The sequence below is a fragment of the Mugil cephalus genome, chromosome 12 (assembly GCF_022458985.1).
Source record: "Mugil cephalus isolate CIBA_MC_2020 chromosome 12, CIBA_Mcephalus_1.1, whole genome shotgun sequence".
NCBI classification, from domain to species: domain Eukaryota; kingdom Metazoa; phylum Chordata; class Actinopteri; order Mugiliformes; family Mugilidae; genus Mugil; species Mugil cephalus.
In genome coordinates this window covers 11522300-11539586 of record NC_061781.1, presented here as the reverse complement: position 1 = coordinate 11539586, position 17287 = coordinate 11522300, and the positions used below count along the sequence as shown (strand labels likewise).

At 42.3% G+C, this 17287-nt stretch overlaps 1 protein-coding gene across 1 annotated transcript in view; it reads left to right on the top strand.

Moving 5' to 3' along the window:
* Positions 1–12302: 12302 nt before the first annotated feature.
* LOC125017431 (receptor tyrosine-protein kinase erbB-4-like) overlaps positions 12303–17287 on the top strand; it is a 292157-nt gene continuing 287172 nt past the window's right edge. Inside the window, exon 1 of the mRNA XM_047600584.1 lies at positions 12303–13055. Coding sequence (XP_047456540.1) covers positions 12977–13055 — 79 coding nt within the window. The 5' untranslated portion in view covers positions 12303–12976. The remainder of the gene's footprint in view (positions 13056–17287) is intronic.

Genomic DNA, 17287 nt, shown 5'->3' with positions numbered 1-17287 from the left:
ATTAAGGAAAAAAGTAATAATTAGCTGAGAACTAAGTTCTCGAGAGAAGGGTGCGACATTTCGACAGAACGGTCCAGAACGCTTAGTTTTCTGGAAACTGAAGCTGCCGCATCCTGTCGTGACTCGGAGTTGCGTTGGGGTGACACAAGAGATTAGCGAAACAATTAATTGATTCAATTAGAATCAATTAATTGTTTGTTTAAAATATTCTTCTCTCACTGAGAGGTAAACACAAGTATTTAGAAATCAATGACGTTCTTGTTTCAGGGGAGATGATTAAAGACTGGTGTGAAAATGACGCTTTCCATCTAAGTCAAAGCTCCTTGAACTGGTTAGTCAGGGTTTAGTCTGTAGTAGTAATGCACCAAATAAATGTGAAGGATCTGTTATTTGATACAATAAGAACTCGGGTCGTCCGGCTGTAGCCTGAGATCTTACTTCGAGAAGCCGTTCTCCTATGACCTGTCCGATCAATAAGCCATTTTAACTGCTGAAGATCGCCGTGAAGTGACTGTTTCCCGTTCCCCCCAGTCCTACTCGACACTGGAGTCTGGAAAATATAGCAGAGCAGGCTTTATTTAGATGCTGTAGCCAGCATTTCTAATAGTCTGTCATAAAAAAAGGAAGGACGTTTGACATTTTCACCGCGCTTTGTTCTCCCGCGGTATATTTATGAGAACGGCTGCGAGTTTGTGTAACCTGGGAGCTCACACCGGAATGACAGCTGAGCGTTAAGTATGTTTGGCAAAATATTTCAGACCGAGGGCTACTATTAGTGTTGTTATTATTATTTCTCTTTTTTTTTTCCTCCTCGGGATAGCCGTCTGACAGCTTCATGGCTGCGAGACTTCCTCTGTCGAGTTCCACTGCCCATGCCACTTCTTCTGCAGATCCTGTTAGAGAATAAGAGCTGCTGTGTAGAGGCGTCAAAAGCGCTGGAAACTACTGACATGCGCACCTACACACACACACACACACACTTTTTTTTTTTTCCTTCAGTTAAAACCAAAGCACACCTCATAATGGCACCGGACAACTTTTCAAGCCAGCGCACAGCATGTCAGGAGACGTACTGGGAATCATTATATGCAAGCGCTTTCTTTTCTATATCAGCAGAAAGTGTTTCCCTCCAGTGCTCCCAATGCAACTGATAGTGAACGCGATCCCGGTAACGTACGACGCACTAGTTTAAAAAAAAAAAGATGCCGCTTTAATTCACGAGCGCCGTGGAATCGGTGTTGGTTTTGTCGGAGGCTCGAGGAGGAATGCATCAGCCTGTACTGCTGGTTTCAAGTTACAGACCAGGGAGCAATTCCAGATCTTTTTCAGCCGAGTGTGAATCCTCAGCGAGGTTGTGCAATCGCCCGGTGACAAGTCCTATTCCTGTTTTTCCTGCCAGGTAGTGGAGGATGTTTGGACAGGCCCTTAAACCTTCGCATACGCCAGCAGAGATATGCACGCACGCACACGCACACGAGACAACAGCCCGCACGCCTAGTTGGTTTCTGTTACACGCCCAGATTTTACAAGTCAGTAACTCCCGTTGAACCACTGTAGAAATTTGGTATCAAATACAGCAGCTCTGTTAATTTTTTTTTTTTTTTTTTTTTGCTGCTGCTGCTTTTGTTTGTTGTAACGTGAGTTGCTGGGAAAAAAGATTAATGAAATTCTGCGAGCGGCTGGTGCAATGTCACTGTCGAAACGTCGGAGGTGAGGTTGTGGAAGAGGTGGTGCTATCGCTCTTGAGAATCTCTGGACAGTGCTGTCGCCTGCTCTGGCACTGGTGGGGAGGTCATCCGCGCCTCTGCGGTTCCTCCGAATATGTCAACACACTCGGCTGACGCAACGGGTGCAGCGCCTGCCGCTGCAGGCTTGCTTTTGTGCAGTTTATGCAAATAAAAGCCGTGAGCTCCCCAAATTTTACTCGATGCACGTTTTTGCAGGCAGCTGGAAATTACCCTGCTGGTTCATATTTTTGAGGCCAACCTTTTTCTTTTTTTTTTTTTTGACACCCTTGTGCAGACACCATCTTTGTGAGGAAGTCTTGGTGTCACTGCAAAGGCCTCTGGGTAATTTGGTTTGTGGTCTTAGAAGAGCAGGTCACAAAAATATTCATGTGGGGAGGAAGTAGGACTGTGGGGGAACTTCCACTTTCCTTCCTGCAGCCTCGTCTAGTGAAAAAGCAGCGAGGGGGGGAAGGCGGGTTTGTGGAGAGTGAGCTGAGAAGCACATCAGATGCTTGTTTGGAAGTCATACTGAAAGAGCAGGGAAGAGATACAGAGAAACAATGATAGAGAAACTGAGAGAGAGAGCTACAGAGACTGAGAGAGAGGGATGAATGCATCTGACACAGGAAGATAGAGAACGTGACAGAAAGAGAGAAAGTGGGGTTTTGTAGAGAGGTGCACACCTGCTGATCAGCTTGAACTGTGAAGAAGAAGAGAAAAAATGTACTGGGAAGCGAGATACAGTTTTGAGGGCTGGCACCTAGCTAGGTTTACTGTAGGAAATCGGGATGTGCGGCTCCAGACACCGGCGGTTTGACATAAATGGATACACAGCTGCAAAGAGCTGAACTGAAAACAGGAAATAAAATGTGAACACAAAACCTCTTTTTGACACAGACAAATAAAAAAGAAGGAAGTTTCCCCAGTTCAGGCCTATATTCAGTCAAATGTGAACGTCAGCCATGGACTGAGAAACTTATGACGGCTCCAAAAATAGATTTGTAAATAGATTTTTTTTCTCTTTTTTTCTTTTTTTTTCATCATCATTTTCAGGTTGACTCTGCTCAGCCACTGCTACATGTATTAGCTGTTTTAGGGGGTGGAACCTAAAAGGGGTCGGCAGAGGGAGTTCAGAATTATCGCAATTGATTTAAAGGGCAGCCACACATACTGTAAACCAAAGTGCAGAGAAAAAAAGAAAATGTCAGCCCTTGATGTTATTCCATTTGCATCACATTGTGTGCTGCTCATTGTGGGCCGGGGAGACACAGTATGTCAGCTCCTCCCTGTGTTTTTCTCCGCTTCATCATCCGTCAACTTCAGCGCCAAACTACTACCGAGCCCGTGCCATCATAACAATGGAGTCGCCGTTAAAGCGTGTTCGCATTCGCGATGAAAGCGTTCTCACACGGCGGTATTACTAAAACTGAAATCAAAGTTTGAATTATGGCACCTGTGTGTCCCACTTTGCAGTCAGAACGCAGGTTGCTGTGCATAAGGTATCAACACAGTGGGTCGCACACACACACACACAGTTGTTTCTGTACAATGATGCTGACGGGTTGTCAGAAAATGTGAAAAAGGTCTGGCTTTACTGTACTTCTCAGAAGAGGCTGTGATGACACCCAGTTAGTCAAACTGAAATGCAGTCATTTCACGCCATTAATTATTATGTGTAGGATTTCTCAAGTAGCAACAACAGCAGCATGAAAAGGAACTACCGTACATGAAACGGACAAAATCGTGTGAATTTTGGTACAATTCACAAAAGCATGAAAGGCGTCGCTGCCTTTGGACGAAGTTCCAGATAAGAACACATTAATCAAGCGGGTCAGTATAGTGATCAGCTCTTCACTTAGAAGAGTGGATGGCCTCTGCCAGCGCAGTTCACACATTCGAGCTTGTCGCGCTCGACTCACGGAAAGGGAGACAGAGAGACAAAAATAAAACAGTTGGTGTCAGTACTTTTGGCACGCTTCTCACTTTTTGTTTCTCAAATGTCAGTGCTTTTCTTGTGGTTGCAGGCTCTGGGGTCAACAGCAGAGTGGGAGACTCAGATGGAAAGACTGACACACGTCTAACCAGATGCCTACCTGGCTGGGCCTCCTTCTGAACGAACGGCGCCCTGTGTAAACAAAAACATTTTCTGGGAGCAAATTTATCACCAGCGTATCTCCTCGTCTCCTCGTCGAAACCACAATTCTCTATTCTCTAATTCTCATCAGCTCTTTGTTAACAGCTATTCTTTTTTGGGTGGTTTCAGCTCGTACCACACAGTGCCATAAATACAGCCTGCATACTTGCTATTGCTATAGTATGAGCTGAATCCGTTATTTTGCCATCATCCCTTACAGACTTCAGTGCACTGAGCGTGGCTCTCATTATCACCACTTTCATAAAGTAAGTCTTTCTCTGGAGACATGACTGCAAAGGCTGAGAAAGTGCTACTGGCCGTTTAGATTATGTTTGTATGTACACTGTACTCCAAAATGTTAACGTTGTGCCAAGTCAGCAGCATCAATTATGTTGAAGAAATTAGATTTTATTTATTATATTTATCTAGTCACTAAAAGAAATATGAGGGGAAAAAAGTCACACACATGGGTTTATTTTGGTACATGATATGCTTTCAAAAATGAAATTATACAGAACATTGTGGGTACGTCAACATCCAAAACAGAAAAACATGACCTAAATGTGAATTGGGTTTACCCGCAGGTACTTTAACTAGTCTTTGAATTTTTACATAACAGATACTGTAAGAATGTTTATTTATCAAAGGTGCTATCTCACACCAGCAGCCGCATTTTGTTTCTTCGTACATCCTCTCGAACTGTTTGTCTTTTGGAGACTAGAAAGTCAGTCCTGGGGGTTCTACAATTTGTTTTCTGCTCAAAATGATCTTGATCTTTGCTGCTGACAGAAGAGAACTTTGACTTGGGTGCTGATCACTGCAAACAATCAAGAAAACTTTGAGGTTTGAAGTTTTTCCGTCCGTCCACCCAAACAAAAAGTAACACGCATTTTGACACGCGCAAACAAGCATACGCAAAGGTCTAGTCAAACATTATCATTCTTATTTCTGTGTTCATTTTGGAGTTCACCCTTAGAGACCATTCGCTGTTGAGATGCTTTCTGTTACTGCCATCCAGTGGTGACTTGTTGCTATCAAACACAAAACAACAGCAGTTATATATATATACTGTATATATTACCAACATGTACATAACAATGTTACCATGATGTAAAATGATTTTTTATTTCAGGTTTTCTGAAGCTCTGAAATTAATTATTATTATTTTTTCCTTTGTCAAAAATTCCCCACATCCACCTACAAACATCTGGACTCTGTACATATGCAGCATCAGGAGGCTCATCTTAAACCATCATTTACCACAAATAACTGTTTGGAAAAAAAAACTTCAGGGTAATTTTTTTTATAATAATAAAGTCTCCTAATACACTGCAGTTATTGCTTGAAGCATTCAGTGCGGCTTTGAATGTGTTTCATAATACACTGGAAATGAGTTGAAGGTGAACAGCTATCTCACTCTGGCCCTGTGGAGACTGAAGATTACGAAACAGCTCCACTTAATAATAAGCAAAAACTGAAAGAGACTTAACCGGGATCATGTTTCATTCGCAGAATTAAAGTGAAGCGCTCTGTGGCAACGGAGAATTTGCATAATAACACTTTTAGAAATTTGAATTCTTGAATCCTTCTTCTGGCGCTGAAGGGCGTTTTGCTCCAGTAATAGTTGTGAGCACAGGCGTAAACTGACTGAAGCGATTCAGTAAAATACTGGAATCGCAAGTTATTACAGCAGAAAGATCGTGGTTCACAAGCATCTTAATAGTATAATAGTTTTTGTTCCAAAAAAGAAATTTATGTTAGCGTTTCAGTTTAGACTTGAACAGACTGAAAGGAGTAGAGACAATCTTAACCCAGTAGGGTTATTCCCTGTTAGGACGCAGAGAGACACGAGCTTGTGACCGTTCGTTTCCCAAGCTGCTTCTTTAAGAAGCACTTGTATTCACTGGTTGCCTTCAGATTTTATTTATCCTTTTATTATTATTATTATTATTGTTTTCCATCTACTACTATCTACTGTCCATCTCAATGCAGGAGTGGACTACCAAGAACACACGGTTCTGGGATGATGGCATCCTCAGCTCTTCCCTGAAGATGGCAGCATTGTAAAGTGAACCTCCTAACCACTGGCTCTCGTGCCTGCTCCATACATCAGACTAATCGTACAGCAGCAGAGCTCATCTAAGGCAGCATTAATAACTTAAGAAAAGTCCTCCCTCCGCCTCATCCTCAGGTCTCACTTGACATGGTTGGCCTCATTTGAACTTTTGACCGGCCTGTAATTTGCAGTGTAAGCTATCCAATTTACAACACCTTCACAAGGGCACATGCCAACGATTATTCATTGCTGCAGTGCAGGCTTCACGGCGAGTGTGTATGTGATGCTGCAGATAGAGAAAAGAAAGGCTGAAAAGAGATGCGAACAAAAGTACGCGCGGCGTGTGCGTGGAATACCTTCCCGTGAAGCTACAGCGCACAAATAAGAACACGCTGCGCAGTGAGAACAGCACATGAAATCAGGAACCCGTTAAGCATCAGACCGCATTTTGAGGTACGGGGACATTGGTAATGACGTCTTAAGTCAGTGAATCAACAAACATCTAAACTCTTGCCCTGCAGTGAAGATAAAAAAAAAACATGACGCATCAACCTCACCCCATAACGGATCTGGTGGTTTTGGGGTTTTGAGTAATTCCGTCACAACTCAGAGCAGAATTAGCCCGATTCACTCAGTGGACAGTGAACATCCGTCAGCAAACTCCGCAGTGAGATGGGGACTCGATGGCAGTCAACATTTCCCCTAATGGGAAACAATTACACACTCAGTGGCTTCTTCAGTGACTTCTGATGAGACTCATTCGCTGAGGAAATGGCCACGTAATCATGTGTGTGTAATGCGCTAACGCTGCTTATTGCTCACTGAGTCAGTCTCATGCCGGGTGCAGGAGTTTCAGTTGACTCTTTAGCCACCGCATGAGTCTGACGACGAGAAAAACGGAAGGGACAGGAAATGGCTGTCGAGTGTAGAACCTGCACACTCAGAAGAGTATCTATATTATGGTGGATTTGACACGTGTGCACACAGGCCGAGTAATCCCTGATACTTCTCAGGGGGGACAGTTTGAATAAATTGTGCTGGGAAATAAACAGATTTTCACAAGACTTAACCCATACAAACTAAAATTTTAACTTTTATTCAGGCATGCAGGTTATATTTATTTATTTCATTTTTCCTTTAGAGTACTACTTATGCTCACTGACTAAAGATGTCTTTCCAACTGATAGAAGCCAGGATTGTAAATCCCAAATAATCTTTCAGTAATTTAAATGAATAAAAATGGTGGGATTGGCAGCTACAACTGAACTCCGAGCCCTACCATTCTACTAAGTGGTCAGACAAAAAACAAACAAAGAAACAAGCAAACAAAATAAAAAACACCAAATACAAACAAATAGATTTCATACACCGAATTATTTACACTGTCACCTTTAAATTTAAATTGGTAATTTGCGTCAAAACTGTTTCACTCGTCTCATTTAAGTCCATTAACTTCTGTTTGTATGTGCACCCCTCCTAAATTAAACACTTGGTTCCTTCCAGAACTTTTAAATGGAGGTCAGGCAGCACCTGGAATCTCTTAGGCCAAACAAATTGGAAAAGGAAACAGCAAAGGTAAGAAACATAAAACTCCCTTAGCATCATGCAAAACTAAATGTGAACATTAGTCTTTCAGTTAATCACCCTAATCGAGGTTGAGCAATGAAGATTTTAATGATTTTTTTTTTTTTTTAGCATAATCAAACGTGTCAGACCTACATGAGCTTCTTGTAAAGACAGGCCTTCATCAGTGGTAGCTAGGACATCATGCTAACCTACGCTATGCGTTCCCTTTAGTCACTTTAATAATAAAGAGGCACAAACACATTTATACACGCAACTGAATAGATTGAGCTGAGTTTGCAAACTGGTGAAAATGCAGATAACTGTTGCAGTGAAAGCGGTTAAAGCATTATGAGCCAAACAAAATGTTTTTCAGTTTCTATGAAATGATTTGGACCTCATGGAACATAACTAATCGCATTTAAATTCATTACCTTACTCTTGAATTTGAAAACATGCTTCTCGTCCCTCTTAAATTAATCACTTGGTATCTGCAGAACTTTTAAATGGCGGTGAGTCTGTTAGCCCAAACAAATTGAAAAGGAAACATGACAGCAAAGGTAAAATAAATAAATAAAATTAAGATTGAGATGTTCCACTCACTTGGCATCATGCCAAATTAAACCTTAATATCAATCCTTCAGCTAATCACCTCAAACGAGGTTGCGCATTGACAACTTTAATTTTTCTTTTTGCATAATCAAACCTGTCAGACCCTGCGTGAGCTCATTGTACAGGGAGGCCTGTAGCAGTGGTAGCTGGGATATCATGCTAACGGACGCAATGAGTTCCCTTAAGTCACTTGAGTAATAAAGAGGCACATACGGGCAACTGAATAAATGGAGCTACATTTGCAGGCGGTGTAAGCATTATGAGTCAAGCAAAATGTTTGCCTTAAACAGAAGACGTAGAAATATGATTTGGACCTGACGTAACATGACTGCGTGAGGTTATTTGCTGCCTGAACCTTTGCAGCAAGTGTAATTCCATGTAATCCTGAAGGAAATTAATTACATCATTGTGACTGCTGATAACCGTTATCTGTCATGAGCAGCTAAAATAAATTTTGACATAATTAAAACTACTGCATGTTGTCCGCGCCGCCTCCACTGATATGCATTTCGATATTTTATAAAATGGTGAAAGTCTCATGTGAATCACAATATGAATGCATATGAATACCGATCTCACAAATGTTGTATACTGTATGTTATGCATTAATTAATATACACATCAGTTAAGTGGGGTTAAGTAAAAGTTATGTATTAACTGAAATTACTGACATAAAAAATGTGTGATATGATTTTTGATCAACACCTGCTCCTACACGCGCAAGAGACGATATGATTACACGTTGACTTTGTCTACTTTTTTAAAATATTTTTTTGTAGTTTAAACGACCATAAATATTATATTGACAATTTGATTTTGGCTACTTCGTTTCTCCAGTTGCATGGTGTCTTGGTGCAAAAAGACAAAATGTCTAATGAGATGAAGTTTAGACGGAAAGAACACTTCGATGTCCGTCTTAGTTCTGGATCCTTAAAGTCTTTACTTTAAAAAAGTGCGTCAGTCTCCTTCAAGTATATAGTGTCCATAACGCGTTTACATTGTATTTGGTACCCATGACATGTAGAGAAGCACTGTATGCAGTTCAAGACGAACGATTCAAAGTGCACCGCTCCCTGTGACTTGGAAGGGACTCATGCCTCTACAGATATCGGTATCAGTCAATATGTTGGCACCGTTGGCTTAATTTTGAATCGGAGAAAAAAATCTAAACGTGAAGACTTTGTTTCCTAAACGCCTAAACGTTTCCATTAACAATGAAATGAGGGTGGGGGGTGGGAGAGTCGCTGATTGAATTTTTATCAACTGCCATGTCAAATGATGTGTCATCTCTGTTTATCTACCCACTGACTTGCATGACTTGGAGCAGCCTGCAGCCTGAGATGTCAGCTGACATAGATACAATCAATGGCAATCTACGCTTGGAAATTCTCATTATTGCTGTTTGTCCTTGTCATTATGGAATGAGAATCTGTCCAGAACCCCCCCCCCCGCCCGCATCTGATCCGCAATGATTAATATGTCTATTAATCCGCATTTTAAATGGAAAAGCGTTTGCATTTGTTAATGGGGGAGGGTGTAAGATTTCTATTATTGAACAGCAGTTATCAGTGTTCACAGCGATTAATACAGGCAGCCATATTGATATTGATTTTTTTTTTTTGCTTGGCACTATATAAAAAGTGTGAAATACTCTGGTGTGGGTGTAATAGTCTTTAAGCTCTTTTTGTCGCTTTCCTCAGACAACTCCGGTATTATCTATTCAACCGACCCATTTTGTTTTGACAATAACAAATACCTCCAAGTTTTTGCAGCCCTGGCATCTCAGAAACTGAGGGTTTTCTTGAAAGAAGCATTCATCTTATTGTTTGGGGAAGATAGATGCACTGAGGAGGCATGAACGAAGACCTGTTGTGATAGATGTCATCGGAGGGTCCCGTGCGTAGACGCGACTTAACCGTTAACTTCCTGTCTTGTTTTAAGACTGTGTTAGCATTCTGCTGGCCTTCAGGTGTTCATGGCGGACGTCGTTTTATTTATTGAAAGCTTAAAATTCGAAAGACATTTTGCCACTCGTGGAGATTCGCAAATCTCGGAGTATGCTGCTTAAGATCTGATGCTTGAGGAGCTTTCTAACGCGGCTCAGTTGCCTTCTAGGGAAAATCTGATATACAAGAAGAATAATGTTAATGAAAAGTCTCAGTTGTGTGTGTGAGACTAATAATCTGAACAAGGCATGCATTTCAGCCTTAAACTTCCTTCATCTCTGCAACACGTGGATGGGACAGTTTATCATATTGAAGGTTTATCTAAGTGTGTGTGTGGGGGGGAGTGCTATGCTGCAGGGAGAGATTGCCTTTACTTGCGCGGCACCAGCAGAGCAAAACAATGTGCCGCATGATAAAAAATTGCTTCATAACTCTCACATTGTGTGTCTGGCATCATTATGAGGCACAATAGCCTCTGGAGGGCCTGGCTTTTATTGGCGTGCCTCTTGCAGCAGCAAAGTCTCATCCATTAAACAAATCAGGGGGTTATGTATTAGATTAGCTGTACAGCAGGCATTGGGGAACGCCATGAAGAACACATGAAACCTTGTCTCATTCCCGCTCGTAATCCCTGGAATAAATTACCTAATTGACAGCATTAGGTTGATACTGTCAGAAGGTGCCTCTTAAAGCGTAATGCATAATGAAAATACACAGCGTTGCTAAATTGCATTTTCGGTATTAAAAATGATAAACGACGGCCTTTTGGGGCACATTCAGAGTAAAGCCTCTCCTCGTAACATGCTGCCAGATCTCATTTTTCCATATTTCTTAATAAATTTGCAGTGTCAGTGATATTAAAAGCTCATTTCTGCTGAGGAATATTTAATAAAGCTTCTGTGTGATAGGAAGCCAATGTCAAACAGAGTCAGGAAGCTGGTTGGTGGCAGCTTGAGTCGCCCACCCCCCACGGTGCCCTGTGACCTATTTGGTGAGGAGTGGACTGCCCCCCACTGGCGAAGGGTCAATACTGCAGCACAAGTTCAAAAAGTGCCCCTCACAGTTCAGTGCATTATTCATTCTGCAGCCAAGCTGAAAACAACACGGAGTTTTGACTTTCTTCAAAGTGAAAACTGGAAGTGTCTGCATCCCATTTTCCTAAAGTGTTGGGTACACTTGGATCAGGGAAGTTCAAGTTCAGTGTTCAGGACCAGAAACTGCGCCGGGCCAGGCAGTGGGTAGAAAGCAGTAGGCTGTGCATCCCTGTTCAGGCGAACAAAATCTCTAAGGGCCAGTATACATTCTGTTATAGCCGATATAATGTTTGATAGCTCAGGTATAAACAGATTTAATGAAAAAATAAAATGAAGGTTAACCGTCTCCTGTGGTCATAGTAAAGCTAACAACCACTCACCTTTGGAAGAGCGTAAATATTTGTCCTTTTAAAGATCATGTAGCAATAGAACTTACTGGTATCTTATAGTATGAGAGTTTTACGGTACTTATATATTCATTCTAATGGCAAGGTGGCCAACGTCCATGATGCATGCACTTGAAGATAAAGTGCAAGAATTGTACTGTTTTCTCATACACTAAAGAAAATGGACTTTAACTTATTTACCCAATTAAATACAGTTTTGCCCCTTACCCCACTACCCTTTGATGCTTTGCCAGGGTATTGGCCATGCGTGTCAAAAGATCTTGGGGGTGGGCGGGAACAGTCAAGACCGCATCATATCTGTCCAGATGTGTGGACATATTGGAACTGCAGGAGGCGTTCAACCTTCCAAAGTGCAAAAGTAGGCAGCAGCTGGTGAAAGTAATAACCTTTTGTCACGTTGTTTCCTACACCCCTCCCATTATCTTAGTTATTTTTCTGTCACCGCAAAGTCACTGCTTTCAAACTGTTACAAATAGCTCAGTGGGCACAATAATATCACTATCTAAACGTTCCATTTGACTTTTATTTGTGTCATTTACACCAAGCCCTCCCTGGGTGGGGGGGGAAACGATTACCCTGGATGTGGGGAGATATTGCCTTCAGCGGTAATGGGGTCTGATAACTGAGGGAAAAATGGAAATCTTTTCTTAAAGTGCTGCGTGAAAAAAAAAAAGTAATCTGTTGGGTTTGCTGACAAAATGTCATTCTTTGAAATTGAAATAGTCGAAATTGAAATATCCAAATATTTTGACACACACACACACACACACACTTTAATTCCTAGTAAACCTGATCATGTGGTGTATTCTTGTTCTCCAGGCATCGCTTTAACCACTGTCCTCAAGTCCATTGCTTTCGGTTCAGTATTAAATCAACGCTCCAAAATCAAACTATATCTTCCGGAGAAGACACCTTTAAGTGTCATTCTATTTGACTCATTACACCTATAAATCCTCCTGGCAGAAAGGATCTCTGCTGTGTTCAGTGTGACAGGTGCAACAGAGACCGACGCGCAAACTCATGGGCTTTTGGCATCTTGCGTCGTCCAATGGCGTCGCGCCTTAAGTTGTGGCTGGCGGGCTTTAGGGTGATGGTCGGTCACCTGTGCCAATCGCAGCGCCAGTAGGAGGAGTTCTGGGACTCGGAGGTGTGTCTGAAGAATGCGAGTCTGCAGCTGCACAGTGTATCCAACTCGGGGAGTAATGGCATGAGTACTGCTTTACACTATTTAGACGAGCTTTTCAGTGCGTGCGTTGGAAAATAATATTTCGTCATTTCTGCCTTCGAGTCGGTCCTGAATTTGGGCCCGAAGAAACGGAGAGGTGAGGTAAGGGACCGTCGGACAAACTGTAAACTTGGCCAAGAGCAACTCAAGTCTCCAAAGTCGCACGCTGAAGAGGCGTGAGACGCAAGCGACTTCATCCTTTCTGGCTGCTTCAAGGAAGGATACGCTGCTGGACATGTGAATTTTAAAGGAGATACTTGCTAAGCACAACAATGAAACCAACGTCCGCCCCGTGTTGCCTCGGCTTTCTTCTGACTTGCCTCTTATTTGGGTTCAGCACTTCACAATCAGGTGAGTGAACGCCAGACGCTTGGCTCTGCTGTGTGCGCGGTTTTGAGTGCTTGTCAATGCGCGCTGAGCGCAGCACAACTATTCACCGGGCACACTTTCCCATTCTTCCGCGTTACGCATGTGAGGATATTGGGGTTTGCCAAGTCCAACCTCTGTCTTTTCCATCAGCGGCATCGAGTTCTAATGTTGGAGAAACGTCTAAAATAAAAAGCGGCGTCATCCCTCTGAGAAGGGGGGATGACGTACGGTTCACTGTTGCACTGAAACACAGGTGTTGGTTGGAGCAGATGGCAGGTTGTAGCCGTGCATCTGATGAATCCAAGCGAGTGACTCGCTCCGTCTTCTTGCACAGAGCGGCACTGTTGAATTTGGAGAGAAAGAGGAGCATTTGATGTCCTTCAGAGTGCAGTTGGACAAACGCAAAGGAGTGCCAGCCTCGCTTTACAACATGCTTTTGTGCTCTTTCTATCTCCTATGGATAGACAAGCTGTCAAATAAATAACTGTCTCAAAAGTTGCTCCAAACCCAGTGTCTTTGATATAACAGAATAAGTCTAAACACATAAACCCGTGGTTATTGTTATTAATGCGTTTGCCTGATGGGACAGGGACTGTATGTAGCAGCTGTACGTATGAACTGTCAATAAAAACACGCTTATTTGTTCAAACTATTTTAATTTAAAAGTCCTGCAAGGGCTCCTATGGAAACAGTCGATCAGTGTCATGTTTTTTTTGTATTGATCCGTGTAACTCATCCACCTGGTGACATTAATCCATGTGCCGGGATAATAATAATAATAATAAAAAAGCAAAGCGGATTACCGCAGAATTCCATTATTCCTTATTTTATAATGAGACCCCTCAGGGATGCGTGGACCACAGTTTGAGGAGCAGCGATGCAGCGCACCAAGACTTTTCACACTGACAGTGGCAGTACTGTTTGTACAGTGCAGGGGCGCTCTTTGCGCGCGGGGAGGTAGAAGCGCACCCAGCGACGTGTTTGTGTGAAAGAGGGAGAAAGACTGGATAGACAAAAAGCAGCACATCACCAGCATCATCATAATCACCTTTAGGAAGGACTAGAATTGGCTTAAGTCAGAGTGCCGGGTGCGTGGAAATAATATGGCGTTCGCTTCTCTATGTCTCCTGTTTGAAATGATTTTTGGTCACATTTAACAGTTTTATGGCGATGTGGGAAAATGGAATCAAGGCAACACGTAGAAAAAATATATAATTTTAATTTAATTAATCTGTTGTGGCTGCTGGTTAATTCTCAGAGCATCATTCTCAGTTCGCCAGTGAACCCTGTCGTGATTTTAAGTGTACATGTTGTCTCTTGTACTTAGTCTTATTGCTAAATCTTAAAAGAAAAAACTTTTCAAACATCGGTTCCCCTGTCACACACATTTTTAAGAAAGAAAAAAAAAACCTGACCACAGTTTTGCGTTTGGTCTGAAATGCGCACGGACTAAGACAAATGTCCACCGCTCGATGTTTAATCAGAGAGGGGGGAACAGTGGGCGATTGAGTTAAAATGTTGGATGCGGTGTAGAAGACGGAGCGGGGAGGGAGGGAAAGGATGCGTCCGCTTGTTGCCTTAGCTCATCGTTGCTGTGTTACACACAGTCGAAATGCGTTTCCTAAGTAGTATAATGTATCTGTATCCTTTAATCCGTTAAAGGAGTGTTTAGTCCAGGTGCCCGCCCCCACTCATTCTTTATTCCATTTATTTAGATTTAAATTTCGATTTTCAGTCTTAACATGAGTTTGTACCGTCCAGCTGGATGCACTTAATTCTGCATATGGAAAATAAAAGCGGGGACTCTCGGTGTGGCTGTTTTACGCACGTGTTTCAGTGCGTAATTCTAAGTCAACGGGACACAAAAAGACAAATATCGAATTATTAAGGAATCCCTGCACACTGCGATCCAAGTTCTGCGTGTAAGGAGCAAATGAAATGTGGTGATGGAACAGTTGCGCTTGTGAATGAGTATTAAAGTCGCTTTTTGTGCGTTGTGTAGCCAAGGGCTTATATTACCTATGATGTAAAATGTTAAATCGAGGAGGGGAGTACAGGAGCATTTTCTTGCATTGCAAGATTTTGGATGCAAGATTGCCCTCCTTAATGAGCACTAGGTCTAAATTGTTCATCTCCCTTTACTGCTGGAAATCATACATTTCATTAAACGTCTCCAGCGAAACCAGGGTTAATATATATTTTTTTTAGATGTCGCCAGGGCACATGTCTGCAATATGCTGAGTGTGCCCCCGATGAGTCCCTGCACTGCTCTCCAATTCATTTGACTGGAGCTACAAACCGAAGCTGGGGGAGGTAGGGGAATGCATAGGCTACAGCTGCCGATTTGGTACCATATGGCCACACTCCCAAACTTATCTGTGAATATGAATATTCATGGTTTTTGTGCGCAGGAGAGCAGCGGAGTCATCTGTTGAATGCTGTGTGTGCGAGGAGCCAGGTGCCTTTTCAGTTTCTCTGCTGTGTGGAATGAACTAAATCCTTAAATCAGCCCGATTTACAGCCTCAGTGCTTTCTTTATTTCAGCCTGACAAAAAAAAAAAAAAGTGGATGGGGAGGAAGAGAATGGATGTCGAAAAATAGTTTAGTGGCTGCATCCTTTGTCTTCTACTGACACCCACTGTTTATTGGATCGGAACTGACGGTGCTTTCCCGGTGTGTAGCCGATGTGTGAGTTCATAGTATATCAAAATGTTTACAAGGGCCTGAGTGAGGATCTGAGAGTGACTCCACTGGAATTGCAGAATGAGATTCTGTTCTTTTCTTTCTTTTTTTTTTTCCTTCTACATTTTGTGCTCTCACCACACAGACTGGCACTTCTTGTACACTTCTATTCATTGTGCTTTTTTTTTTAATTTTTTATTATTATTCCGCCAGTATGAAGGGTAGGGAAAGAATGGTGTCACATTTAGCGGCCCACACAGCTCAGCACCGCGACAAAGCCCTCTCTTACAGTCATATCTGCCGTCGCCTGTTAAAGGGACTTTGACCCTCCAATGCCACCAGGCTTTTCATTAGAAGAATGGCGGCCTTTGATTAGGTGGCGATCCACTTCCATTTTTTTTTTTTTTTTTTATTTATTTCTGGACGTGCAGCCCTGTGCTTTTGCCCACTCCGTCTCTGTCTGGCTGAGAGGTGAGAAACAACATAGGGCCGTTGATCCACTGTAGAGATTTGTAAACAATTTCATCTCAAATCCTCCGCGTTTGCCTTTTAAAGATGGATACAAGTAAATACATAAGATGGTACCGGTGTGATAAACTCTTAAGATGTGGGTCGTCTCGATTGTTTCCTTCTCTCTGGCGAGTTGTTGTTGTTTCCTGTCACTGATAAAAACTAAAACCCAGATTTTGGTTTATTGTGTTTTACCCTCCGGAGGATGTGAACGTGCTGCCGGATGAAGGATAAAAAAAATCCTTGTGTTTAATCTTAACTGGATTTAGCTTGAGAGAAGCAGAAACTGTTATGTTTCCTATTCATTTCTCCATTTTTCTTTCCTTAACCCCTGTTATTAACAATAAAATGTGCAGCAAAGGACCACATAAAAATGTAATATTCCAGTAGAGACTAGAAGTATGTCCAGGGCCTTAAATTATTTTTTTTTAAATCTATAGCTATATCAGAGCAGTATTCTTTAATACCACCACAAAGACTAAAAACTTTAATGCTGTGTCATACATCTTCTTATATCATCTGCGTTTTCCTTTAGTTTTTTATTATTATTTCTGATGACACAAACTGGTGACACTGTTTCCCAGTTTTGACTTGTTGATGGGCTCATAAGCAGTCAGACTGTCTGCGGCCGAGCAGAAATGATTGGATCATATCCTCCGCGACCTTTACAAACCCCGCGCCCTCATTTATCACCCGCAGTTATAAACGCGCCGCACATGTGCATGTGTGTTGCCGTGTGTCATTGTCGATTTGGCTGTAAAATGTCATTTTAGTGAAGGATGTCATAATTGGATCGGGGCATCACCCATGTCTGCGCGCGCTTAATTCGGCCAGCTGTTCATCACATGTGTACTTAAAATGCAAATTCTGTGTGTGAGGCACGGCTCGCAAGCAATTAGATCACCGCGGGTTTGGTGAGGTGCGCTGAAAACGGAATGCTTGTTTCCTGTTTATCCATAACTCCTGCTTTTATGGTTCTGTCTTTTTTTTTTTTTTTGTGCTCTTCGTAAATTGATCCAGCT